General features: G+C 40.1%; 1 protein-coding gene across 1 annotated transcript in view; it reads right to left on the bottom strand.

Annotated features, from left to right (window-relative positions):
- Positions 1-1978: 1978 nt before the first annotated feature.
- Positions 1979-27745, bottom strand: part of LIFR (LIF receptor subunit alpha) — a 163349-nt gene continuing 137582 nt past the window's right edge. Inside the window, exons 14-20 of the mRNA XM_077462828.1 lie at positions 26498-26674; positions 22697-22798; positions 20534-20701; positions 19871-20035; positions 18819-18912; positions 17605-17683; positions 1979-14999 (exon numbers count right to left, since the gene is read on the bottom strand). Of these exons, the coding sequence (XP_077318954.1) occupies positions 14364-14999; positions 17605-17683; positions 18819-18912; positions 19871-20035; positions 20534-20701; positions 22697-22798; positions 26498-26674 (1421 nt within the window). The 3' untranslated portion in view covers positions 1979-14363. The remainder of the gene's footprint in view (positions 15000-17604; positions 17684-18818; positions 18913-19870; positions 20036-20533; positions 20702-22696; positions 22799-26497; positions 26675-27745) is intronic.

Genomic DNA, 27745 nt, shown 5'->3' with positions numbered 1-27745 from the left:
CAGTGGGACTTTCCGACAACAAGCTCACATCCAAAAACCGATTGTGTGTATGGGGCATTAGAATCAAAGGGGTTGATTTTTTTAAAGGCAAATAGACTGTTCCCCTTGCAAAGGAAGATGCACTGTGCAAGGGAACTTGGTGAATGAGGGGAAGCTCTGCTGATGCCCATATACTTTCCTTACACATGGTGAAATTTTACTTTTTAATCAAGTTAGGAAAAGTTCCCTTGCAAAGTGAACAGCCTGGTCACCTCAGTGTATCTCAAAACTTTTTTTGTTTTGAATGCTGTGGTGAGGGGTTAGATATCTATTAGGTTTTTATTGTGTTCTCTGTCCAAATTAAGGAGAATTACCTTCTCCCTTATAGTCCTGGTGACAATTCTCCAAAATGTTGAGTTGCCACCAAAACAGGTATAGGAGACATCTTACAATGTGGATAATTGTTCTGTTGACACTAAGGGGCTTTGCCTCACTTTGAAAAGATTTCCATATATCTTCGTGTGTGTGTGTGTCTTTCAGAAAGTACAGGAAGGAACATCTTTCAAACCGGTTTCTTTTTTCCATCTTATTTGGGTTTTCAAAAAGAAAAAAGGTCCTGGCTTTAGGTACATATTTTAGGAATAAAGTGCTGTCACTTCTCTGTCCACTGCCACAGTGTGTGTAACCCCGAACAGTAAACTATTCTCATTTGCTCGGTTAAATAAAGTTTTGGTTGTATGTTTGATAATTTTAAAAAATAAAACTGCTGACTGTGCCAGAAATTTGGCGAGTTCCTCTTCTTTAAGAAGGTATGCTTTTTGATACAATTGAACAGGCTACCTATAAAAAAGCACATTATAGAGAGTAAGAACTCTTATATGAAGGAATTTTTTCAGGATAAAACTTTAATCTCCAATATACTGTATAAAAAAATGGAAGTTCAAATGCAGCTTGAGAAGGAGGTCAGAAGTCTTTTAAACTGATCTGAAATGCAAGCTGAATCACTCAAAGTTTGCTGCTTTTCCCTGACTCCACAAGCACTAACTGTTACCACAGTCAGAACTTGCTTCAAATGTGATCCTTAAAATTAGAAGAATTGGCCAACAACTGTGTAGCATGACAATTTAGATGAGTTGATAGTCACTATAATGGGCAAACGTATTTGGACCCCCCTATCTTGAGCTTAGGTGTTTCCAGGGTCAATTTTTTTTTTCGCACACGTTAAAATCTGCATTATAAAAGATGGAGTTGTGTTGCGTAAACAAACACCCAACAAGTCTTGCTTTACAATTATGCGTGTCTGTGAAATTACAAAAAAACTAGATTACCAAAAATTCTATAGGCAACATTCAGAAGTTATCAGTTTAGAATTAACCATGAACTAAGGGCTTAGCTTTATTGCTCTATACTTTACATGCGCAGCACAATTTATGTTTTTATACGCACCCTACAATGTGTATTTGAATTGGTTTCCAATCTCATGGTGACAGTTTGGGGAAGGCTCGTTTCTTTTCCATTATGACTGTGGCTTGTGTAAAACTCCATAAAGACATGGTTTAAGGAGTTTAGTGTGGAGGAACTCAACTGGCCTGCACAGAACAGTGTTCTCAATCCTACTGAACACCTCTAGGATAATTTGCAGTGCCAATTGTCATTAAAACACGACTACCTGACATCACAAATGCTCTTTTGGCTGAATCGGCACCAGTACTGGAGATGCTCCAGAATTTTGAAGGAAGCCTTCCCAGAAGAGCGGAGGCTGTTCTAGCAGCAAAGAGGGAACCACACTCTTATTAATGCCCATGGATTTGGAAAGGGATGGAATGTCCAATAAGCTCATACAGATGTGATAACGTTAGACAACAGTGTAGTTAAGTGGGCTCTCCAACTTTTTGTTTTAAGAATACATTCTCTGACTTTACCAGAAATTTAAAAAAATAAAAAAACAAAGGAATTGTAAGAAGAAAAAAAAATACATAAAATATGCCAGTAAACCAGATTTCATTGAAGTGTACACTATATTTCCTTTTATTTGTTTTAGTTATTTTAGAATATTTCAACAAATATTTACAGTGCGTTTTTCAGATCACAGCAGACGAGCAAAAAAGAATTCAGTAGAAAAAACATAACACTATCATAACATAACACTAAATTATGACTGTGATTCTCTTTCATACATTGCAAAAAAATAATTTTCTTAGATCTATAAAAATAAAATTTTTAATACCTGAATGATTTTAACAAAACAAAATATTGCGAGAACTAATAAAAATCTGCATATATAAACTCATTTACTACAACATTTCCTCCTAAGAGGGCAGGCACAATTTTTTTTCATGCTTTTTAGCCATGCACAATTGCATATATATTTTTAGGGCCATCTTGAGCTTTGGGAATCATGGCCGCCTGGACTATGCACTGCTTGTAGGGCTTCTAGACATTATCTTCAAGGCCATAGACAGTGCAATGACAGTATCCAAACACAACAAATACCAATAAAAGGTAAACAAATGGGCAGTTACCCAATGCAAACCAATCAAATTTCAGCTTACTGGAGTTTTACCAGTGAAAGATGACATGCTGTGGGTCTTTTTGCTGTTTAATATTTACAAACACAACTGGCTGGAAATGTCTAGCAACAACTGCAAGGTCAAACTGAGATTAATGTGTATCTAAAGCCAAACATTTTTTGTTCGTTTTTGTCATTCCATTGGGAAGATTTCTCTCCAATTTCTGTCTCAGAGACCCAAAAGGTAAGGAGGGGAAATCTGAAATGTAAAAATTATGGAACAGCCATCAATTTCTGTCCAGATGACAATGGTCATCAGGACAAAGACTGCACCCCAGGACAAGCAGGGACCTGACACAGGTTCTAACCCTTTCCCACTCGATCCTAAAAAGAAAATAGAAAAATATTGGCTTTACCTGGTAAAAGAAAGTCCAGGCCAGGGGGCAGCTTTGAGGAGCACGAGCAAATCTCTCCCACGCGTCACATTCGGAGAGTGATCTGCACATGGACCCGTGAAATTGCCTCAATCTGCCCAATTTTTAATGCTGAAAAGTTGATCAGAGTTGAAACAGCTGTGGTGCCAACATATCCCACAGACTTGTAACAAACCAGAATCAGATTTAGATCAAAGGGTGGCTAAGCTTCATGGTCATAATTTACTCAACACCTCCATGTTCCTGGCTTAGAAAAACAGCTATAACCATTCATTATCTTTCACAGAATCACCACTCTAACTAAACTACAGCTAGCACAATGAACTCTCAGAGAATGATCTATGAATAACAAGTACACCATCTTGTTAAAAACTCAGGCCAGCCACAGACGGTTCGAATCCTGGCCAGTTCAGCAGGAACCAGCAAAGATTTGAAACCACGTATGGACAGGCTGAATGTATCAAGTTGCACAACCAGCCTGCCAGATTTTGAATTATCACGGTCATCTCCTGACAGGGAAGGCTTCAGCCTCCATACATGGATCAATAACTGTCTGGTCTCTTGTGAAGTGGCTGAATTTCGGTCCATGTATGGCTGGCTTAGGAGGTGTTCTAGGCAACCCGACAACAGCCATACCTAATGGGACGTTTCATTCTATCCAGCTTATAACTTGTTCCCTTGAGAATGACTGGCCTGGATCATCTTCTACCTAAATAGCATAAGGATTGGATGACGGTTACATATGTGTTATGTTCAGGAACAGAAAATAACATTTTTGAAAACAGGATGCTTTTAGTTGGGTAAATATGAAATGTAGCATAAAAAATATTCTACATTTATCCCATGCAATCAGCTGGGGAAAATGTAAATCTAGTACTCCAGGGTGTCTTGATTACTATCTGTACAGACCTGAATAGTAGCTGTTGAAGTTATCTGCAGATCTGAATGACTCCAAGGAGGAACAGGCCTTTCTCCCCCTCTCCTAATCAACACTGTACCCTCTAGAGCAGGGGTAGGGAACCTCGGCTCTCCAGATGTTTTGAAACTACAAATCCCATAATGCCTCTGCCTCTAGGAGTTGTGCCTGTGATTGTTAGGGTCTTGCAATGTCTCATGGGACTTCAAAACAGATGGAGGGCCGAGGCTCCCTACCCCTGCTCTAGAGTTTTACTTTGCAGAAGCAATTAAATGAAATGAAGAGGCTGGGCCCCTTACACTCAAAGTCCATCACGCAGTGCACATTCTGAAATAAGATCTATGAGGAGAGCATATGGAAGTTGGCATTGCTTTTGGGTCATCAATGCTCCAAACGTGGTATGTAGTTGAGGACTTTTCTGAATCTCCATACCTGTCCCAAGTCAGTGGTTTGGAATGCACAATGCTAATTGGTCAGCACCACACCTAAGAAATTATTTTCAGATTGAGATCAGCAATTGCAGCTACCTTATAATCTAACATAGCAAATTTTTACGTGAAGCATTGAAGCACCCTGTGCTAAATGTTTAGTTAATCCTAAATGATTTTAATTATATATAATTTTAATTTAAAAACTTAAAAATAATCCAAAGACCACTACAGATTCCCTTTAAGGCAGCAAATGACCTACAGACCATAATGCAAATTTCACAACACACAAATCTACATTCATCGCATCTCCAACCAATCATCCCATTTATAAACACAGCAATATACAAACCTTTTACTCCATACTGAGGAGGACCTATCTACATTCACATTTCCAAAGGGTAATCAGAGAAAGGCTACAGGGGTTTTGGTTCCCAACACAGGAAAAGGATTTAGGGGTTCATCAGTGTACCAAATAGTGCACAGGAAGGGAGGGAGCGCTATTCTGCATCACATATTCACAGTGGTCTTATGACAAAATAAAGAGATGTTGGAACAGTGGGGGTGGAGGTCAGGCTTCCAATGCTTCAATCTGTTTATTTATTTTTATTTTTTTCAAGCTATATGTAGAAATCGACTATGGTAATGTGCAGGTTTCTTGATGCATAGCATAGTCCTTGCTGTTGTCTTCCTGGCAGTAGAATGGATACTTCACATATGCCAGCAAGTAGGTACTATTGAGGACAGCTCCAGACAGCTTGTAAGTTTCAGTAGTCACTAATGAGGACTGCCCTGGCCAACTAGTACTATGCAATAGTCACTACTGATGAAAGCCCCGACCAGCTTGTATTGTGCAGTAGTTACCACTGAGGACAGCCCTGCCCAGTTTGTACTTTACAGTAGTCACTACTAAGAACAGCCATGGACAGTTTGTATTGCTTAGTAGTCACTACTGAGGACATCCCTTGTCAATTTCTGATTTACAGGCGTTACCACTGAGGACAGCCCTGGCCAGCTTGTACTGTGCATTAGTCACTGTTTAGGTCTTTCCTGACTAGCTTGAAATTTGGATTAGTCACTATTGTGGACAGTCCTGTCCAGCCTGTACTAAGGATAATCCTGGTCAGCTTGCACTGTGCAGCACATTTTTGAGGATAGCTCTGGATGGTTTGTACCATGCAGCCATCACTACTAATGAGCCCTGCTCAGCTTTTACTGTGCAATAGTCATTTTGAGGATAGCCCTGGCCAGCTTACACTGTGCAGTAATCACTACCAAGGACAAAACGAAACTACCAAGGACAACCCTGGCCAGCTTGTACTGTTCAGTAGCCACTATTGAGGACAAGCTTGGCCAGCTTGTACTGTCCAGTAATCACTATTGAGGACAGCCCTGTCCAGCTTGTAGTGTGCAGAAGTCCCTACAGAGGACAATTCTGGCCAACTTGTACTGTGCAGAAGTCACTGAGGACAACCCTATACAGCATTGTACTGTACAGTAATGATGAATGAGGAAAGCCTTGGCTGGGTTGAACAGTACAGTATAAGCCAGCCTGGGCTGTACTCTGTAGCGCCTGTGCTTGTCTTCAAGTGATGCAAAAGGTCCCTTCTTTAAAATAAAGCCAGAAAAAGATTATGGTAAAGATGGAGCCACACAGCAGCCTGAAGAAACCCATTCCCTGCCAGATTAATAAAGCATCACTTGATGAAAAAAAAAAAAAAAAACTTGTACTATTGAAATCTGTGTCTCCTTTCCTCGACTTGTCAGCTGATGGCACCGATGAGAGAAAGGTGATGGTATCCCAGCATAAGGCAAGGTAAAAATTAAAAACAGCAGCAAATTTTCCATAAAGAAAAAATAAGCCAATAACTCTCACAGCGACCTGTTAATCTCAATTGGTTCCACTTATTTGGCTTTCCTGCATATGGACCAGTCACGCCAACTTCGATGTGTTCAAATTGGAATATATAGTGTTTTCATTTTTAGGTTAACATGTAACAAAAAAAAAATAGCACTAATGTAAAAATAAAAAAATTAAAAAAAAAACAACGCGTTTATAAATCCTTAAGAAAAAAATTAGAACAAGGCGCTATTAAAAATATGAAAGAAACTATGCAATTGCACCTCAAAATAAGTGGTTACTGAAGGTACATATGCTTTCTGCTTAAAAGGGTGATGGGGAATAGGACCCACAACATTCACCCTTCATTGGGTTATTGGTGGCTTTTATTGGATGACAATACAGAGGCTCTGTGCCCAGTGCAAACCATTGCCAAGAATAAGTCATCTACTAGGCAAATGTTAAATGTGTCAACATTATACAGTGGCCCAGTGGTTGGCACAAGATAGGACATGGCATCAAAGGTGGAAGACGTACGTTGTGGGGTTACTTCTCTTTAGGACCTTTACCTTTATTATGTATTTGTTTTTTGTTTTTTTTTTACTTTTAGTTGCAGTTCCATGGTGCATGAGTTCATTACAGCTAATGAGAAATATCTTTTCTCTGGTAAGACTTCACTAGAGTTCATTCAGACTATTGGGTCCAGCGCTTATTCAAACCAAGGACCGCAAATGCTTAAGACTGACCTTAATATGCCCGCATCCTTTCTTACAATGCTAAAAATGAAAGCATGCAGCTTAAACAAAATTTAGTGTTTTTAACAAAAAAGTAAAAAAAAATTTTTTTAAAACAAAATCATACATTCATGAAATTCATAAACCTCCTGAGAAAAAAACAGGAAGACCCAATATATTTTCACAGAAAAATATGTGGAAGAATTAAAACCAAACATTCAAAACTGTGTTAAGCAATATAAAAACAAAAACACATGTTTTAGGACAAACTGCTACACAACAAATTCATTTTAAGAAGACGAGCAAGCTTGAAGACCTGAATACAATGTTTAACCCCTTCCAGTTGCAAGAAAGGAAGTTAAACTGGTTCATTTAATAGGGCAGTGCAAAGAGTAGTGATGTGATTGCATACCACCTGGTTTTGCAGGTAGTCATTGTGGGTGTATTTATTAAAGGTGGAGAGTGCAAAATCAGGCTAATTTCTGCATAGAAACCAATCAGGGTCCAGGTTTTATTGCCAAAGCTTAAAGTGTTCCTAAACTCAGAACAGTAAAATCAGTTTGGATATACAGTAAATCATACTGGTTATACTCACTGTGGAACCTAAAGGGGTTCCAGTGTGTAAAAAGGCTGTTCTTCCACTGACTCCAGAACATGTCCGGATAAGACAGAGCTTTTGGAGTCAGGCTGCACATGCTCAGTTTGGTGTATATTACTAGAGTTTTTTTTTTTCTTGGGGAGAGTGCGATCAGCACAGGGCCAATAAGCACTGTCCAGAACGAGGGTCGGGTTCCTGCATGTAGCCTCATAGGACAAGTCAGTGCAGTATGAAGACTCCTCCTACAAGCTTTACCAGGAACTGACAGAAAAATAGTCACAAACTTTTTGGAGGGGGCAACAAACAACCCCCCACCCCCAGGTCCGCACTCAGCCCCTCCACGGTGACAGCCCCCCACACTCAGTCCCTTAACGGCTTCCTTGACTTCTCCTTCCCAGCCAACCCAATCCATCTCCTGTCCTGTTTGGCTGCCAGGGGAAGTCGGAAAACAGTAACGAATATTAATTCACTAGTATAAAAAGTGGGTGGTTTCAGGGCGAGTCCAACCTTTTTCAAGCCAATTAGGCTCTAATCATGTGGCACAAAAAAAAACGAACTCATAGCAAGCTGAGACCGGTGCCCTGCATGCATCCCCCATGCAAACTAAGAACAGTGCTCCTGTGCCCCTAATGGACCGGCCTATAATTGTACAAGCTGAGGTTAGAAGCCGATTGGTTTCTATGAGAAGTGAGCTTGGTTTTGCACTCTCCAGCTGTGTCTTCTTGGTATATTGTCCCCATCACTATTTGTGAACTGCATCTTTCTCTGCATTAAAAAGATTATAATAATCTATGTGTTATATCACAATCTTAAAGTCATATTTATTGGCAAGCAACAGCAAATTCACATCCTAGTTACAAAGATCTCCAGTACGCTAAATAACCATCTTAAAACACCTTTCCATGAACAGTTTTACCTGCTACAGGATGTGTAATACTTTTCAACCAGTCTTGCGATTCAAACACCTCTGCCACAATGAAGATTCACACAGTTTTACTAATGCCTAGTTTTGCGGTCTCCCATTACAGTAGATGATCTTTGGCAAATGATTCAGGAGCAGTGCAAAAATACTCCTTGCCCAATGAGTAGAGTGAATTCTATGGTGGGTAAAACAGTTTTTACAGTACATCAGTTGTGTTTAGTTGTTTGGCTCTTGTGTTAACCAAGTTCCGCTCTTGTTGTAACCAAGTGGAATGTAGACTAGCCATACTCAACCTGGGTTCCATGGAACTCTAGAACTCCTCTAAAAGTTGCTAGAGGTTCCCTGAGCTGTGGCTGATTTACCTTCCATTTGGTGGTGCCTGTATAGTTCCGGGACCAAAGCCACTAAGCAGAGCCAGCAGCAGGACACTTGATCTTTTTAGCTATCTGGAAGGGTGGCATTCTGACCATCACTGTAAGAGAAGCATTTTTGATTGACTACCAGATGTAAGCGGCATGCTTCCAACTGACCCCCGATGAATTCATTTTTAGTCACTCCTCCTGACCTGAAAATTAAAGGGTGAGAAAGGCTGATGTAAAAAACTGTGTGGTTCTCCAATAGGAGTATTTATTTAAGTGGATTGGGGTTTATACTCCTCAGCATCAAAGTTTTCCTTTGCAGTAATTTTAAAAATGGTGGTAATTATGGATGTGCAGTAACCTACAGCAATCACCAAGAATGAACACTGTACTGATTACAAGGCATTAGTGCACATTCCACATCACGGCAGATCTTTGCTTTATTGAACAAGCCAGAAATGGACAAATGGATTTGATGATCACTGTGGAAAAGTTAAAGGCAGGCAATAGATTATGCGTTTTTCATTCCTGCATCCACGGGTTGTGGGAAAGAAAATATTCCTCAATTTCCCCATCAACACGTCTTAAGAAACAGCAAAACCAAGAGAAGTTTAACCGCTTCAGCCCCAGAAGATTTTACCCCCCTCCTGACCAGAGCACTTTTTACGATTCGGCACTGCGTCGCTTTAACCGACAATTGCACGGTCGTGTGACGCAGCACCAAAAAATAAATAAAAAATTATGTCTTTTTTTTCCCACAAATAGAGCTTCTTTTTAGTGGTATTTGAGCACCTCTGTGGTTTTTATTTTTTGCGCTATAAACAAAAAAAAAAGCAATGTTTTTTACTATAATAAATATTCCCCAAAATATATATTAAAAACCCCCCCCCCAAAAAAAAAAACAATCTTTTCCTCAGTTTAGGCCGATATGTATTCTTCTACATATTTTTGGTATAAAATTAAAAAAAAAAGTCGCAATGAGCGTATATTAATTGGTTTGCGCAGAAGTTGTAGCGTCTACAAAATAGGGAATAGTTTTATGGCTTTTTTTTAATTTATTTTTTTATATTAGTAATGGTGGCGATCTAAGATTTTTATCATGACTGCAACATTATGGCGGACACATCAGCTACTTTTGACACATTTTGGGACCATTGTCATTTATAAAGCGATCAAAAAAAATTACAGTGTAAATGACACTGGCAGGGAAGGGGTTAAACAGAAGGGGGGGAACCAAGGGGTTAAGTGTGTCACGCTGTACGTGGCGTGTACGCGCCCACTAGCCTGGCCAATTAAAGGGGACGTACAGGTACGCACATTTGTCCACCACTGCCATTGTACCAATGTACATCGGCATGCAGCGGTCGGCAAGTGGTTAAAGTGTTTGTTACCACCAACAATTCATATTCCTAATATCTGCATGCTGTACCATGTACTTGTATGAGAAAGTATCCTTTTCTCTTTGTATCTTTGTATGGCATCCTTTATGTGAAATCCCCGGTGATCCTGCCAGTCCCCTTGTTTCCTATTAAAAACCGACCACACTAAGGAGGAGAGCATAGTGTGGTCAGTTCTTTACCTATGTTGGGAACTCAGTGTGCTCTCAGACTTGTCCTGACACCCCCCCGCTGCACAGCCATTCACTGGCAAGCTCAGTGTGCTACTTCCTCTCCTCCCCACCCCCCAGCTCTTATGCGGCTGAGAACAGAGGGAATGCGTTTTTTTTTTTTTTTTTAACTAGCTATACAAAAATATTTTGCCTGTCCTATTCTAAACAGAATGGGTTGTTTTACAAGGTGAGGGTTTACAATCACTTTAACTGCAAAGAAAAATCAGATCTCCTCACGCTCCAGACAAGGTTGTGCAGTGCTGTGTAAAATTTGGGACTGGATGAAAATAAATACACAAACTGGCAGGTAAAACTGTTCCCTTATAAGTAGAACATCAGTGCAATTAGCCATTTGCTCAGTGTTTATCTTTCAAATGTCATTCTAACATCTAACATGGAAATCAAATGTTTTACTTTATTTTAATTTCACAAATTCTGCTAAATGTTCCATTAGAACAGCAGGTCACAGGGAAAACCACACGCATCATAGTTAGGCCTCATGCACACAAGCAAAAAACCAAAAAAAAAAAGCCGCTGCATTTTTTTTCCATGCCTCTAAATGCAGTTCTATGTTAGCCTATGTGGCCTTGCACATCAGGTGTTTAGAGATGTATATTAAGAGCAGCATTTAGATGCATAAAAAAAATAAAAAACACCACACACACACACACACCAAAGCGGTGTTCAAAGAGACACCTATGAACATAATCTGTGCATGTATACGTGTTCAAACATGTACGTATGAGCGTAAATGTGTTCCAATGGCCAAAATGAGTTGGTCTAATGCATTTATGCTCAACACCATAAACATGCATATATACGCAACATTGGAAAGATTTTTTTCTGCGAAGTTCTTACAGAAAAAAAAAAAACACAGCATATATGGTAGCACCAATTCATACACCCATGTGCTTTAGGGTTCTCAGAGGCAGTGGTAGCCCCTCCCCCCCCCGTCCTATGCGCCCGGCCCCTAATCTAGGAGCAGGGCGCCGTGCGCACGGATTACGTGGGCTTTTTTGAGCACGCGATTAGAGCCCGAGGCTCGAATCAGCTTCAAAAGGGTCAGCCAAGGGCTCACATAAAAAAGGCCGGGCAGCGCCGATTGGCCAGGGGAGTCATAGTCTTAATGGGGATGGGGGGTGGTGGTGGTGTAAGATTGCCACTCCTCTCTCCTCCTCCCCCAATATTGAGCACCAGCTGCCACTGCTCATAGGCATACATAAAAAGGCAAATAACAGTGACAAATATGCAAAGCTCCTCCACGCTGAACTGAGATCCGGCCATTTGCTATAGGTTACTGTTACTCACACTATCGGCTCTCCCTCTCTCTGCTGCCTTATTAAAAAAAAAAGCCTGTTGAAATTGAAACTCATTTTTAAAAAAACCCTTGAGACAAAACATTTACCAAATCAAAAATGACCATACCATTTCTGTAAAGAGCCAGTAAACCTTATTTACAATGCTGAATATACAAAAGATGAAAAAATTAATTGAGAGCCAACTATATTTACAGATAAACTGAAAATTTTCAGGAGCTTATCAGAGCTGGGGATAGAAGGTAGAATAGATCGGGTGCTTTTTTTTGTACACAGTGGACTTCCTATTAATCTCACTTAGCTGAAGCCCCTTTTAATTACACGGAATATTTTGAAATGTTTTGTATACCTTATAAACTTATCTATAAAGGGTATTAACAGTGTATTTATAAAAAACGTTTACTCTTATACTGGCCCTTTAAGGTACATTGTAACAATTGCTATTTTTTTTTTACTCCATTCATATTTATCTTGAATACCTGGCTGAGCCAGGAGTGCAAGAACGCTATATGGACGCTATGTGGAAATACTATGGAGCCCTAAACATGATGTACATTTCTATTTACACAAGTCTGCCTGCTACAGTGCAAATTTATGCAGTAAAATGACCTATTTTATATACACTAGAGCTATGTATTAACCATCAAATATGCATCATAATGTGCATATATAATGGGGCAGGATTAGTGTTTGTGAAACCAGATGAAGACATTATCATTCACCCAACAACTTGAATAATAGGGTTTTCTCAATTGACTGATGTTTAGTGATGGGAACAGGAGAATGTGCCATGGCTATAACTAGCAAAAATGAAAAGTCTAGTGAAGCCTGTATGCTGAAGAACGGTTTGGGTAGAAGATCGCAGAAGTGCAGTCTTAACCTTCAGCTTTGGTTATAGCTCTTCCATTCACTGTGGTCTTATCAAGTCCATCTCTCAGGATTCTATTCCTTAGGAGACCATGCAGGAGAGACCACGGAAGTAGTATAACAAAAAGGTCTCACTAAAGGATCTTCAACATGAAGCATACATTGTATGACCAAAAATGTGTGGACACTTGACCATTATACCTACATGAGCTTGTTGAACATCCAATTCTAAAACCATGTCCGCAACACATACAACGCTTTGAAGCTACAACAGCCTCTTCCCTTTTAGGAAAATTTTACAAGGTTTTGGAGTGTGTCTGGAAATTTGTGCTCATTCAGCCAAAAGGGCATTTTTGAGATCAGGTACTGATGCTGAATGAGAGTTGTCTTGCATTGCAAATCATCTTTGCAATTATAACAGTTTTCAATAGGGCTGATTTCAGTGGTGTTGGCTATTTGAGTTATTCCACATCAACCAGGTCTTCATGGACCTGGTTTTGTGCTCTAGAAGCCAGAAATTTGTAATGGTGTCCACATACTTTTGGCTATATAGTGTACAAGGCCATTTTAAGACATACGCAGGCATAAAAAGCAATGATACAAGCTAGTGGGTCCACCATTTAAAATAAAAAAGGACATTTTCGATCTCCAAAGAAAATAAAGAAAAAGGAGTACTGTCCGTGATACTTTTTTTTATTTGCACTAACATACAATTTTTCAGGACATGGGAAATGCAAATAAAAAAAAAGTATCATGGACAATACTCATTTTTCTGTCACAATTGCACTAATATGGCTACAATCACCTCAAAGAAAAGACAAAGAATATAAAAAGCTTTTAAAATGATGTCCAAACTATGCCCTGCAAGGATTCATTTGAGTTTGCTCAGTTAGTGTCATTTTAAGTCTATCTCTAGTTATCACCATAAAAGAATGGACGGTCTTCTATAAAATAAGGGGTCATTTTTGGTGCGTATTCTATTTCTAAAAAGCATTTGTGGGTTCATGGAAAAATCCCTTTTTGTCTCTTATTAAAATGGTTCTGGGGACATCAAGGAACCAAAGGAAATAATTCAACCTTTGGTTCTTTAAAACCTTCAAAAGATCAGAGGTCGCAAGAGTTCCCCTTTAAGTGAAGCAACAAATCAGCTTGGGAGCCCTAACCATCAACTAATATTCTCAGTCATATAAGCCACCTTTCAGTCTGACAACCAAAACTCTTCTCTTCTTTACTAAAACCTTTAAACCCATTACTGTGATACAATTCTTAAATACTGTTTGTTCAAGTCTCAACCAAACTGGTTTCCTTACAAAACACTATTTGCTTTGTAGTATTGCATTTTTGAAGATTTAAATGGACCATATACACATAAGCTAAGTAAATCCCTTAAATATCCCAGATAAAAATTCCCCAACCCTGCCATTTGAGATAGCATTGCATTTATAGGCATAATACCAGTGAATTCACATTTTCTTTAAAATTTCATCTTTCCAGCTACTGTCTACAATGAAGACGTTTTTTGGATTGTGCAAGCTGCATCTGTTTTTTGAACTTTGCGTAGACCAAAACCTCTCTCGCTTCTTACACCAGGATACCAGTAATGTTGTATTTCAGCATATTTAAAAGGTGTCAAATTTTCCATCTGCTTCAAGATGAAAGTTAGGTGTACAGAAACATCCAACTCCCACGTCAACAGATACCATCAATAAGATACCTGGTATCTTTCCCGCAATCCACCTTTCATTGCAATGTCTGTAATATACACTCAACAGGCTGGGAGGCCTTCTCCTGAACAACTGGATGGATTGAGGTCACACTACGTGATTCACAGCATAAGCTCTTCATTATTTGTTCAATCATCCTGTTTGTTCTGAAAGAGAGAAGATATCGACCATCCTATATGAGTTGGTTTGAGGGAGTCTTTGTTGTCCACTGGGGGGATTAAGAAATGTCTGGAGTTAACAGAGCAAGGGCTTCCAAAAGAAGCATTTTCACTTCCCATGGATGTAGGTGAACCTGGTGAATCTGCAGCCCAGGTATTAGGATGTCCCTGAGGTCTATAACCTGCAGATTCCACCAGGGTATCTTCTGCAGGTGACTGGTTATCCATGGTCACAGAGGTTATAGGTAGCTGCATTTGTGGCTTGTAACCACTGCTATCCAAAAAGTCACTTTCCAGGTCTTCTTCTGAGTTGGCCTGCGGTTGGTACATCGACTGAACATCTATATACACCACCTGGGAAGGAGTGGCTGACTCATCTAGCACTGGATTAGATGTATCTCCATGAACAGTGGGTTGACAATAAGAAACAACAATGTGGTCATCATCGGGAGCCTCTGAACCATCTTCTGGAAGCTGACCGCTTTCGGACATTGGAGAATTGAGTTCTGTGTCCAGGATTTTTGGAACAGTATAAAAGGACTCGACCACCTCAACACTGTTAGGAGTACATGGATTCATCTCCAGTGTTTTAATAGTTTTGGTGCCCTGTAAAATAAATGGTAGGCAGGAAGTTATTTTTCTGTCATGTGGTAATGCTTTCCTTACAAGCTCCCCTACCAACAAAACACAAATTCCATCACCAGCACCTGTTTTTACTCACTATATATTTTATTAAAACAACTGCAATACTTACCTTATCCCCACCATTCTTCCCCGAAGGTTCACCATCATGTGTACGGTACTGGTTCACTTCTGGGCTGAATGATGCCCATCATCTTTCAACCCACATCCTGTGAGCCCAGGAGGCAGCTGTAAACCCGACGCTGATCATGGTGCCCTACACCTACAGAGCAATGCTGCTAAGAACAGCGCTGACATCATTAAGTCAACTCAGCATCATTGAGCACTGTCCACCATTAGACAAGAAAATAAAAAAAGAGGAGAAACCTGTTCATCACACGACGAGCCAGAAGTCATCTGAAGAAAGCTAATCAATTATCAAAAAGTAATCTTTTTTTTTTATTTTTAGATAAAGTAGATGGAATTAAAATTTCTGTTTTCATCGCTTGTGGATATTGGTAAGGAGCGCCGTGCACGAATAGGAAAGTCTTGGAAACGCCAACAGGTTGGAGAATAATGATTACTTTTAAAAAGTAGTAATAAACAGAAAAGAAGCAAACTCACATAGCCACATCCATAAATTGAGGGAATAAACAAGAAAAAAAGGTGTACTATAACAGTAAACCTAAGTCGAACTTTAAAGGCCTAGGAAACAATGAAGAGGTATGAAAATAAACACTATATATTGAAAAATACCCCTTGTGTATCTATGCGTTTCATTGATAGACTTCTTCAGGATACAGTCAAGGTTCTACAGATAGCAAATAAAGAGAACGGACCTCACTATCTTGCAAAGAGGCAACTCTCACTTATAAGTATCCGGAAACTGATTCAGAGGGTACCATTCCACTGGAAACCAGTTCTACTACACCACCATCATGATCTATGCACAGATAGGTGAGGCTAGCCCAACCTGCTAGTAAATGAAGAGCAGGAAAAGCCAGATAGTTCCAGGGACAGAGGCAGAATAATGCACAAAGAGTGGACTGCCAAAGAGGGGAGCCAAATATAGGCTTCAAAGCCCACCAATCAATGTGGCCACCCACCGGGAAAATAGTCCAAATATGAGACAGAGATTGTCCACAATATTTAGCAAAATTTTAGTATTAAGACAATGATGGGTGGCCCCTGGGAGACAGCCTTATGCTAGTCACTTTTAAAAAGTATGACATTAAATGTCGGAAACATGTTTGGTGGGGATTGGGGCTCCTCCTTCATGGCTTTGATCAGCCGGTCATGGGCATTGAAGTCTGTGTTCTAATATAATAATGGTGATTTGGAGTGTCTACAGCAGTGAGAGAGGCTCACGAATGGCTATGTTTTATATCATACACTAATAAAGTAATCATTGTTCTACAATATGCTAGTGTTTCCAAGACTTTATATTCATGCACGGTGCTTCTAACGTACTCAATTTTCACATCCTGAGGACTATCCATGCATCATGCTGCCACAGACCTACCATTCACCAACAAGGTCTAGTGCTACCCACACATGTACACTACAAAGGTTTTTAATGCTGTGTCACCACTGGGAGATTCACCCACTCTATTTTCCAAATTTTTTAGCATCTCTGGAACAAGAACAGTGGAAAGCTCTTCCAAAGGGGACACTTGTTCAAGAGTGATTTTCCTTGGCTTTGGAGAGTTTACTGTACATCCCGCTGTGTCTCTGAGATGCAAAGTGAAAAGAGATCTCCCCAAGGGGACATAGACAAAAAAGAAAAGAAAAAATAATTACAGGTTTTAATCCTTCCACGCTATATACAAAACGAAAAAGAAAAGTGCATTAGAGCTACTTAAATTTGTGAAAAAAATAACTCCTAAGCCTTTAATTTACCTTGTGGCTTTGTATGCCAGGAGAGTGAAGTAATAGATGAATGTTAGTTTTAGCGTGGGAAAAGATAAAACCATTTTTTTTCTTGCTGTTTATGTCCATGTTTGGGAGAGGTCTCTTCCCTTCATGTCTAACTGAAGGGTGTCAGAACAAGAAGTAAATTAAAATGTTCTACTTTCTGTCTGTTTGATGGTTGCCCGAAAAAACAGGAAGCAAAGGAAAATCCTCTTAGTAGAGGTTTAGAACCTCGGTCAGAATTCTATTGTTGTCTGAGCTACCATTGTGGAAATTTGCCCTAATTTTTTCTTTCCAGGTGACAGGCAGAAGTAGTGTAGGGAATCTCCTCAATGGGTACATAGACAGCATTTCAAAGTGTAAAGAAAAATATCAGCAGGAACACAAAACAGCATTTTAAACCAGACAAGAGTTTCTAATCACACCCCTTTCCCAGGCGTTTGTTGGAGTTGGACCTTTTAGCGTAACCTGTATGTCGTTGACCACTTATTAGCCACTAATTTTTAAATTTTTGGAAGCTGCAGCACAAGAAAGACTGCACACTTTGTTCACACAAATGTATTTAAGATGTTTAATTTTGTCTATAAACTTTTAAATTATATTAAATATCCAATAAAAGTAAATTGACTTAGTAAATTTGCATCTGGTGCTGTACAGCTTATAGGGGTGGCAGACTTACCTCGCTGACGTTCTTCTCAAACTGCAGAGCTTTGCTGTTTTCAGGGTTTGGAATATCTGGGTAGAAAGTTTCTTTGATCCTGTACAAACAGATGGCATGTCATTTTTGTATTAAAAACAAATACCTACATTATATACATACAGCATCTACATACATAGACCCCATGCATGCTACATGTTAGCTGTTGAGAGGTGTGCATAAAAGCGGAATTAAAGTCTCAATTTCGAGACTTTGAGCAGGCAGACTTTATTGCAGAAGAGACAAGCAATGTCTCTTCTGCCCTGACATAAACCTACCTGCCTGCTCGTAGTCTTCTTTAGCATGTACACTGAGCTGTGCAAGGATCTGTGCCGGGATGAGTAAACTCCTGCGTAAATGTCTTATGCTGGCCAATGAAAACAACCACAACCTGGTACTCAGAAGAAGCTAGGTAGAAGATGCCGGCGCTGGAGAAGGTCATTGGAAGCGCTGAAGGAAAGGTAAGTATCGCAGACTTTCATTTTGTTTGATCCTCATCTAAAAGACTGATCCATCAGAGATCATCACTTCAACTATAACCCCTCATCTGAAAGCGACTATTCTGTGTTCCCCTGCGTATGTTTTCTTTTTATTTATTTTGACCAATTTAAATGCTTACAATAAAAACTCAGTAATCAGAGGGAAAACAGTAACAACGAAAAGCAATAGGCTGTTTTTTACTAGATAGAATGTTGTGTGTTCCCTCAGAAAAATAAGAGGGAGAAGCTGTCATGGTTAGGACTTCTAGACCAGGAGTAATTGCCACCTCAACACGTTCTAGGATCTAGAGTATGCATGGGTCTATTAAAAGAGGAGCAGACACACAAGGCGCTTATATATAAATGCTGGGGTATGTTCTTGACACTCGTTAGAACTGAAGTGACTTGGACAAGCTATTAAACATCTTCAACATCACAGAACAAGTCCAGTTGAATGTGACTAACTACTACTAGATATACCATGACCTGGATAAAGGAGAACCTTCACAGACACACCGTTTAATGTTTTCTTTATTACCCTATTTTGAAAAGGGAAAATTCCAAGCATAGCTACCAACAGCAGCCATAGCATATTGGGAAAAAGTTATAGATCGTTCAAAATAAGTGTAAAATAAATAAGTGTAAAAAGGAAGTGGTTAAGTTATAATCCTTCTGCAGTTACAAAAAGATTCACCACACAGGCACTTCTTTACTTACCATTCTCTTTTGTGGTAACATATGGCCATTGTGACTATACCAAGTACAACGGCAACTACAATCGGGATGAGAATGGCGAGGATTAAACCAACAGCTTTAAAAAGAAAGAGAAAGAAATTTAGACTTGCCATTTTCTGGTATTTGACTAAACAAATGAGACTAAGTTTTCACGTTTTATAAGGATCAATAAATATCAGCTTCATTTGAATAGAATCACACTCTTGGTTTAAAAAATATATATATTTTTGTATGAATTGATATTGTCATCAAAATTAGTAATAATGTTGGCTATAGATAACATATATATCCACTTGAAGACCAAGATTTTTATTTCAAATTTAAATCAGTATTTTTTTGCTAGAAAATGACTTGCAACCCCAAAAATGATATATAGATCTATCTCTCTCTATATATACAACTACATATCTATAGAGAGAGAGAGAGAGAGAGAGAGAGAGAGAGAGAGAGAGAGAGAGAGAGAGACACACACACACACACACACACACAGATATATATCTAGATCTATCTCTCTCTATTTTTACAAAGACCCTAGGGAATAAAATGGAATAGTGACAAATACCATTTACCTATACGTGAGCGACTTTCATATGCATTTGCTTTTGTGCACAAATGCAGAGGGATGGGGGTGCTTTATTTTTAATTTTTTTTACACTGTCCCTTTATTTATGGATGGTGGGGGTTGGCGTCCCTACCACCACTTCTGAAAGTGTTCCAGTTACCCATGAGATTTTCATTAAAAAGCCAACCGTTGGCTAGAAAAAAATAAAAATAATCGAGTGGAAAAATATGGCTGATAGCGTAACCCAGGTAAACTACTTCACAGCTGCAACCTATATATGTTTTGCGGTCTTGAAATGTATATATTTGACTAACTGGGTAAGGCATACCTATACCAATACTTATAAGAACACACAAGGTACCTTGTACCAACAGTCTTCTCCTAAAGCACAGTAATTGAAAAAGAAGGCTTTAAATAGCACTGGTACAGATAATGTGACATATGAAAACATTTGTAACAATTATGTACACACCATTGTCATTGGTTACAACACTGAATGATCTGATTGGGCCTTGCCCCCCTCTGGTATAGGCCTGCAGACCCAATTGGTAATTTGTTCCACTTTGTAGATCTTCAATTTCTAACCTCCTTATAGCTGGGTCTGTGATATTCTTCATTTTTGTCTCAGAGTGACGAACTAGGGAAAAAAAAAAAAGTTACTTTAATGAAAAATGATATAATTATTTTTAAATTAAATTAATCTTTTTTCAGTGGGAAAAAAGTGATCGGTGACCCAAGAAAGAGAGCAAAAGTAAGGAAAAGAAAAGGAAAGAAAGAAAGAAAGAAAGAAAGAAAGAAAGAAAGAAAGAAAAAAAAGAAAAAAGAAACAAAAGAAGAGATGAGAAAAAAAAAATATATACAAGTAAGGGAAAAAAAAAAAAAAAGAGCAAAGAGACAGTAAGTGAGCATTCATTCACAACTCGTAAGCGCTTATGGAAGAGCTTATATACATGTATTTTTTTGCAGTCTAAACGACTTGCCAAAATGCACAACAGCTCTAAAAATGCCCATGTACCTTGTTTGAGTGACAGAGCATAGAGAGCAGGATTTTTATTGCCGAGTGTTGTCACACAAAGGCTTAGGTGCAAAAACACATGGTGTGAGAATGGGGACCAAGAGAAGCTAAATAATTTACCCAGATCTTTGAACTTGGCAAAGTAGGAATCGCTCTGATTTTTCACTACGTAGACCAGATAACCCTGCAAAAACCCACGTAGGTCATCTTCTGGAATAGGATCCCATTTCACCAGTATAGATTTTGATGTTGTATCCTGGACAGTAAAATTCGGTGCTGCTTTGGGAGCTGTTAATACAAAAGATTTGAAGTTAATATTAAGAATTTACAATACTCTAACAGTATATGGCATTCATTTACCCCTTTGCACCAGCTGGTGCCAGAGCTTTAAAAAGGGCCATGGTGCTTGAGACTGGTAGGAGGGGCTTCCGATCAACACTGATTGGCTGTGCAGTGTTGACCTGATCAGAAGCTGATTGGGAGCAGATTTCAATTGTCCATATTTGACGGCGAGCTGTCCAGGACAACTTGGACACAGTTCCGAGAAACCCGTTGGATCATGCCCAAGAACAAGAGAATATTGCACTTTTGTATTGGCTGGATGTTAAGGTGCAGTGGCCTATACACACATTAATATATATATATATATATTATATGTGTATATATATATATATATATATGTGTATATATATATATATATATATATGTGTATATATATATATATATATATGTATATATATATATATATATATATATGTGTGTATATATATATATATATATATATATATATATATATATATATATATATATATATATATATATATATATATATAATACACACATACACAGCTTACCTGTAAAATCCTTTTCTTGGAGTTCTTGAATGAATGAATGAATGAAATACTTATATAGCGCACAATGCGAACTGAATCGCCTCTAGGCGCTGTGGCGAGCTTTGATCATCTGCTAAAAGAGGAAGGTCTTGAGTTTTTTCCTAAAAGCCAGGTGATTTTCTTCCAGGCGGATGTTGATTGGTAGAGCATTCCATAGCCGAGGCCCTTGGACAGCGAATCTCCGATCACCCTTGGATTTATACCGGGCTTTGGGCACGAGGAGGAGGTTTTTGTTGGCTGATCGAAGACTGCGGTTTGGTGTGTAATGATTTATTTTCTCCATTAGGTATTGCGGAGCTTCTTTTGCGGAGTTCTTTGTAATTACTTAATAGGTTACAGGCCACCTTCAGGTGATGGACACTGGTATACCCAATCCAGGAAGTTAACTCCCTTCCAGGAGCACATCATTTTTTGTAGCAAAGCAATATATTTAAATCCCAAAAAGAGTTCAAGTCCCAAGGGTTCAAGGGAGGTTTCACTGGCGGATTAAGCCGCATCACCCCTTGCATAAAACCCCAGACTAAAAGAATGTGTAGGAGGTGTTCTTTGAAATAAGACAAATAAAGCAGAGAATTGGCCTTTAATGGTACTCGAGGCCAATTTAATTTCTACCCCTAATTGTAGAAAGGCAACAATTCTGCCTATGATATATCTCCAAGGGTGCTAACCTACAGTCATGCATGGTGGTGGTAGTGTGTTAGTCTGGGGCTGCATGAGTGCTGCTGGCACTGGGAGGCTACAGTTCATTGAGGGAACCACGAATGCCAACATGTACTGTGACATACTGAAGCAGAGCATGAGCCCCTCCCTTTGGAGACTGGGACGCAGGGCAGTATTCCAACATAACGACCCCAAACACACCTCCAAGACAACCACTGCCTTGCTAAAGAAGCTGAGGGTAAAAGGTGATGGACTGGCCAAGCATGTCTCCAGACCTAAACCCTATTGAGCATCTATGGGGCATCCTCAAAACGGAAGGTGGAGGAGCGCAAGGTTTTCAACATCCATCAGCTCTGTAATGTCCTCATGGAGGAGTGGAAGAGGACATTGTAGCAAAGTGTAATTTCCTTAGTGTTGCCACATGAAAAGATAGCACAAAATATTTACAAATTTACAAAAATGTGAAGGGTGTATTCACCTTTGCGAGATACTGTATATACACACTTGCACATACATTTGCACGCAATACTAATACAAATAGAAGTCCCTAGGAAGCAGTCCATAGGGCCTTTTGACACACAACCATACTGTGGGTAAAGAGTTTCCTTGTTCACATTCCATAATCCAGTAATGAGTGGAAATCCAGTACTTGCCGTTTCAAAGAACACAAAGCTGCATTCTGTTCCTGTGGCTAACAGGTCATAGTAACGGTGACTGTGGAATGACTTACATAGCTCCTCTGTGTATCCGATGAGGCTTCTCAGTAGCTGAAACCTGTTCTCTCTGCAGCCATACAGCGATACGTTGTGCTGGACACCAGCCTGCATTTGTTCTGAGAAAAAAAATAAAAAATCCACAGTGGTCAAAAGTCACCTCAATGAAAAGCAAACCTGGCTTTAAACATTTTTAAAGCAACAACAATGTTGACCAAAACCTTGGGAGGTCTGCAAGTGCCTGTGTTAACTATTAAAACAATCCCTTTTATAATAGGCCTAGGATGACCATGAGGCCTTGATCTCAGTCAAAGTTGAGATGAGGCCTCGTTGCCTCCAAGAATTAAGCACCAACCCTTGTCAATAAGTTTTCAAATAATAGAGCCTCCAAGACCCACTGAAGTTCTGGAACCAGTGGCGGTTCCACTCCCCGGATAGTTGAGTCACGGGCATCCCCACCACCTCCCGGTCGGTCACCAGCCCTGCACTTACCCCATCTAGGTCATGGGCAGAGGTTCCTCTGGGGTGAAGTCTCCTCCTGGTGCTTCACATGGCTTGCCTGTGTGTCTTTCTCACGCCTCCTCCTCGGTGGCGGCCAATAGGATTGCTTCTCTTTTCAGCCAATTGGGTGATGGGTCTCAGGACCCGCTTCCTGGTTGGCTGGAAGGAGAATCCGGAATACAATAGCAAATATTAATTTGCTATTGCCACACAAACAAATGGGTGGGCTCAGAGCACAGTGCTCTGCACCCTGAGCCCACCCATTTTTGAAGCCTATTGGAGCCCCCTGGCTTTAATGACGTGCTTCTGAAAAAAAAATTGGAAGCCACGCTTGGATTAGGGGGGCAGCTCCCCGCACCCTGCATTATGAGCCTCCACTGTCTGGAACTTATAAACCGAGTGGGGGGGGCAGACTTTCAGGTATACTAAAGATTAGAAAACCTGCCAGTTTTGATTACTGTTTGTAAATCCCAAGTTTTGGGTTGTCTCCAGAAAGGTATAGCTATTCCCTGAAAATAAGACCTATCGTGATTTTCTAGGATGGCTGCAATATAAGCCCTACCGGAAAATAAGCCCCAGTTAAAGTACTTATAAAATCACATAATCCACGCTGTAAAAGGATTACATAATATCCAGTGTGTGTCTTTGTGTAACATTGTGGAAAATACCTTTTTTTACAGAACTGCTGGGCGCTCACGTGACCTGCCGGAACTTTCCTCCCAGCTGACGTCAGCGGCCCCTCCCTCTGCAGTGCCCAGAGTGGGACTGACATCAGCGGCATCTTGGCCTCTTCTCTGCAATGCTTGGAGCAGGGAAGGAGACCCTGGCGGGTCACGTGAACGTCCAGCGGCACTGTAAATGAGGTATTTTCCACAATCATTTTACATAAATCCACACACTGGACATTATCTAATCCTTTTACAGTGAGATTACATGATACAAGGACTTTAACTATGGTTTATTTTTGAGATTACAGGATATATATAATGCAGACTCCTGAGTTGACAGGGGGAGAGGGGAGAGAAGACAGGGGACACAGGAAATTTTTTACATACCGTAAATAAAACATCACTGAAAATAAACCGCAATGTGTTTTTTGTAGCCAAAATTAATATAAAACCTGGGCTTATTTTTGGGGAAATAGTAAGAGGGGAAATCTTCCAAAAGGACATGGTGACATGTGTTTACCTTAATCTGCAGGGATTTCCTCTCGCTTCCTGTTTTGGCTACAGGACTGGAAGTGAAGGGAAACATTCCCTATAAAAAAATGTCTCTATACTCACAAGCACATCAAACGCAAAGAGGCACTGAGAACTTTCAGACTTTATATACAAGAGTCCAAGATCATTTTAAATGTTGATACAAAAAAGGAATATAAAAACAACCAATGTGTTTCAGGGACAACACTACTCTCCCCTCCATCGGGGCTACAAGAAAAAGCTAAAAACACAGTCATAATGATAAAAAAAGATGTCTAGATTTGAATATTAATCTAATCTATAGCGCAAAATCTAGATCATATATTCATTGGTATTATGTCATGTTCTAGATTTTCTGAAATATATAGCGCTGATGGTGGGGAAGTCGTGCTGGCTGTTTTTATATGATTTTTTTTTTTTTAATCAACAGTTAAAATGATTTGTTGATTAAAAAAAAAAAAAAAAAAGTGGGTGGAAAAAGCACAGAAAAATGGCAGTGGATTGAAGCAACGCAAAGATATAAAAGTTAACTTATTTAATCAAGAGCAAGTGCCTGAATGCACAGGTTTGCCGAGCACAGTGAAATCACATTTCAAAGAAAGAAAATGTACAGGCTGGCACCTTGAATAATGTACTTTACAATGCAGGCCAATATACAGCGCCTTGAAAAAGTATTCATACCCCATGACATTTTCCACATTGTCATGTTACAACCAAAAATGTAAATGTAATTTATTGGCATTTTATGTGATAGCCCAACACACAGTTGTATTCAGCCCCCAAGTCAATTCAAGTTTTTTGGGGTTGTCTTTTTGGAGATGTCTCTACCAGATTTGCACATCTAGAGTGACATTATTGCCCAGAACAGACCGATTCTCAATTGGATTTAGGTCTGAACTTTGAGTGGGCCATTCTAACACATGAATATGCTTTGATCCAAACCATTCCATTGTAGCTCTGGCTATATTTTTAGGGTCGTTGTCCTGTGGGAAGGTGAACCTCCGCCCCAGTCTCAAGTCTTTTGCAGACTAACATCTTCTAATATTGCCCTATATGTGGCTCCATCCATCTTCCCATCAACTCTGACCAGCTTCCCTTTCCCTGATGAAGAAAAGCACCCCACAACATGATGCTGCCACCACCATGTTTCACGGTGGGGATGGTGTGTTCAGGGTGATGTGCAATGTTCGTTTTCCACCTCTCAAAATGTGTTTTGCTTTTAGGCCAAAAATTTCAATTTTGGTCTCATCTGACCAGGGCACCTTCTTCCACATGTTTGCTGTGTCCCCCACATGGCTTCTCGAAAACTGCAATCAGGACTTCTTATGGCTTTCTTTCAACAATGGCTTTCTTCTTGCCACTCTTCCATAAAGGACAGATTTGTGGAGCGCATGACTAATAGTTGTCCTGTGGACAGATTCTCCCACCTGAGCTGTGGACCTCTGCAGCCCCTCCAGAATTACCATGGGCCTCTTGGCTGCTTCTCTGATTAATGCTCTCCTTGCCCGGCCCGTCCGTTTAGGTGGACGGACATGTCTTGGTAGGTTTGCAGTTGTACCATACTCTTTCCATTTTCGGATGATAGATTGAACAGTGCTCCGCGAGATGTTCAAAGCTTGAGATATTTTTTATAACATAACACCGCTTTAAACTTCTCCACAACATTATACCCGACCTGTCTGGTGTGTTCCTTTGCCTTCATGTTGTTGTTTGTTCACCAAGGTTCTCTAACAAACCTCCGGGGGCTTCACACAACAGCTGTATTTATACTGAGATTGAATTACACACAGGTGAACTCTTATTTATTAATTGGGTGACTTCTGAAGGCAATTGGTTCCACTAGATTTTAGTTAGAGGTATCAGAGTAAAGGGGGCTGAATACAAATGCATGCTACACTGTTCAGATATTTATTTGTAAAAAATGTTGAAAACCAATTATTTTTCCTTCCACTTCACAATTATGTGCCACTTTGTGTTAGTCTATCACATAAAATCCCAATAAAATAAATTTACGTTTTGGTTGCAAAATGTGGAAAATTTCAAGGGGTATGAATACTTTTTCAAGGCACTGTATGACTTCATATTTTTGATATGTCCATCAATTACGTTTCAACTTACCTGTGTTGATGAAAGAACTCGTCACATGTGGTGAAAACCTCTTCCACTGCAGGTCAGCCCTTTGAAGATGAAAGGACGGAACCCATGTCACAATGTGACCACAGCTGAAGTTTGAATCCGGACTCCAAGTGATGTTAATGCCACTGCTGTCTCCAACTGCCCTCTCCACCTCAACATCTATAAAGAAAGAAAAGCAAAAATTTTAAATAGAAACTCTAAATAAATGGCGTTTTGTTTTTTACAGTACAGTTTCTTATTTTCACCCTTCTTTTAAGTCTTTGTGGTATCTCAGCTCTGGTGATCTCCTGCAGTGCCCTATTAGCCACTTAATGTCTCCAGTAAGGATGAGCTCAGGCGTGTTCGCATACATCACGTGCAGAGCCCGCCAGGAAGTCGGTGAGACATTGCCCGATCTCTGCAGCCGCACATCGGGGCTCATCCTTAGTCTCCAGTACATGCAATCCATCAATGGCGAAACCTCTCAGTGCAGGTTTCTTGATGGGGGCAACAATGTTCCTATGTCCAACCATGGATGTTGAAACAGCCACTTACCGTATATACTCGAGTATAAGCCGAGATTTTCAGCCTCTTTTTTGAGGCTGAAAGTGCCCCCCTCGGCTTATACTCGAGTCATCGCCGTCTGCCTGCCCGATCAGCGTGTCGAGCAGACAGACGGCGGCCATTCTACAATTCAAAAGCCGCACCTCCCTGTCTGTGATAGGCGGAACACTCAATTTCCCAGCAGTCAGTGGTCCGCCTATCACGGACATCCGCTCATCCTCATACTATGGACGAGGATGAGAGGATGTCCGTGATAGGCGGAACACAGACTGCTGGGAAATTGAGTGTTCCGCCTATCACAGACGGAGGCGCGGCTTTTGAACAGTGGAATGGCCGCCGAGGCGCCGACGCCGTCTGTCAGACGAGAAGAGCGGCGATCCTGGCATCAAGGAGAAGATCCCAGGCACCATCTATGGAAAGGTCAGCAAGACGTCATTTTCTGTTTCCCCCCCTCACCACCTCTGCCCTTGTAGCTGACCCGCCTTGTGAACAACCCACTGCCTGGCACTAGCAGGGTGTTTTGACCCCCCCAATGGCGGAACTTCCTACACTGTGCATGGACGCCTGCTGCAGGAGGACCCAAGCACCATCCTGTCTTTTGACTACCTGACCCTCAGATGTGCACATATATCCCACATCCACTGTGAAGTGATCTATTGGGGGCTTTTGTTCCCTAACGTTTTACCC

This window comes from Lithobates pipiens, unplaced genomic scaffold (genome assembly GCF_037356315.1).
Source record: "Lithobates pipiens isolate NorthernLeopardFrog02 unplaced genomic scaffold, aLitPip1_a1.2 Scaffold_3, whole genome shotgun sequence".
NCBI classification, from domain to species: Eukaryota; Metazoa; Chordata; class Amphibia; order Anura; family Ranidae; genus Lithobates; species Lithobates pipiens.
The sequence above is the reverse complement of the archived record's forward strand: the minus strand, read 5'-3'. Positions and strand labels throughout refer to the sequence as shown.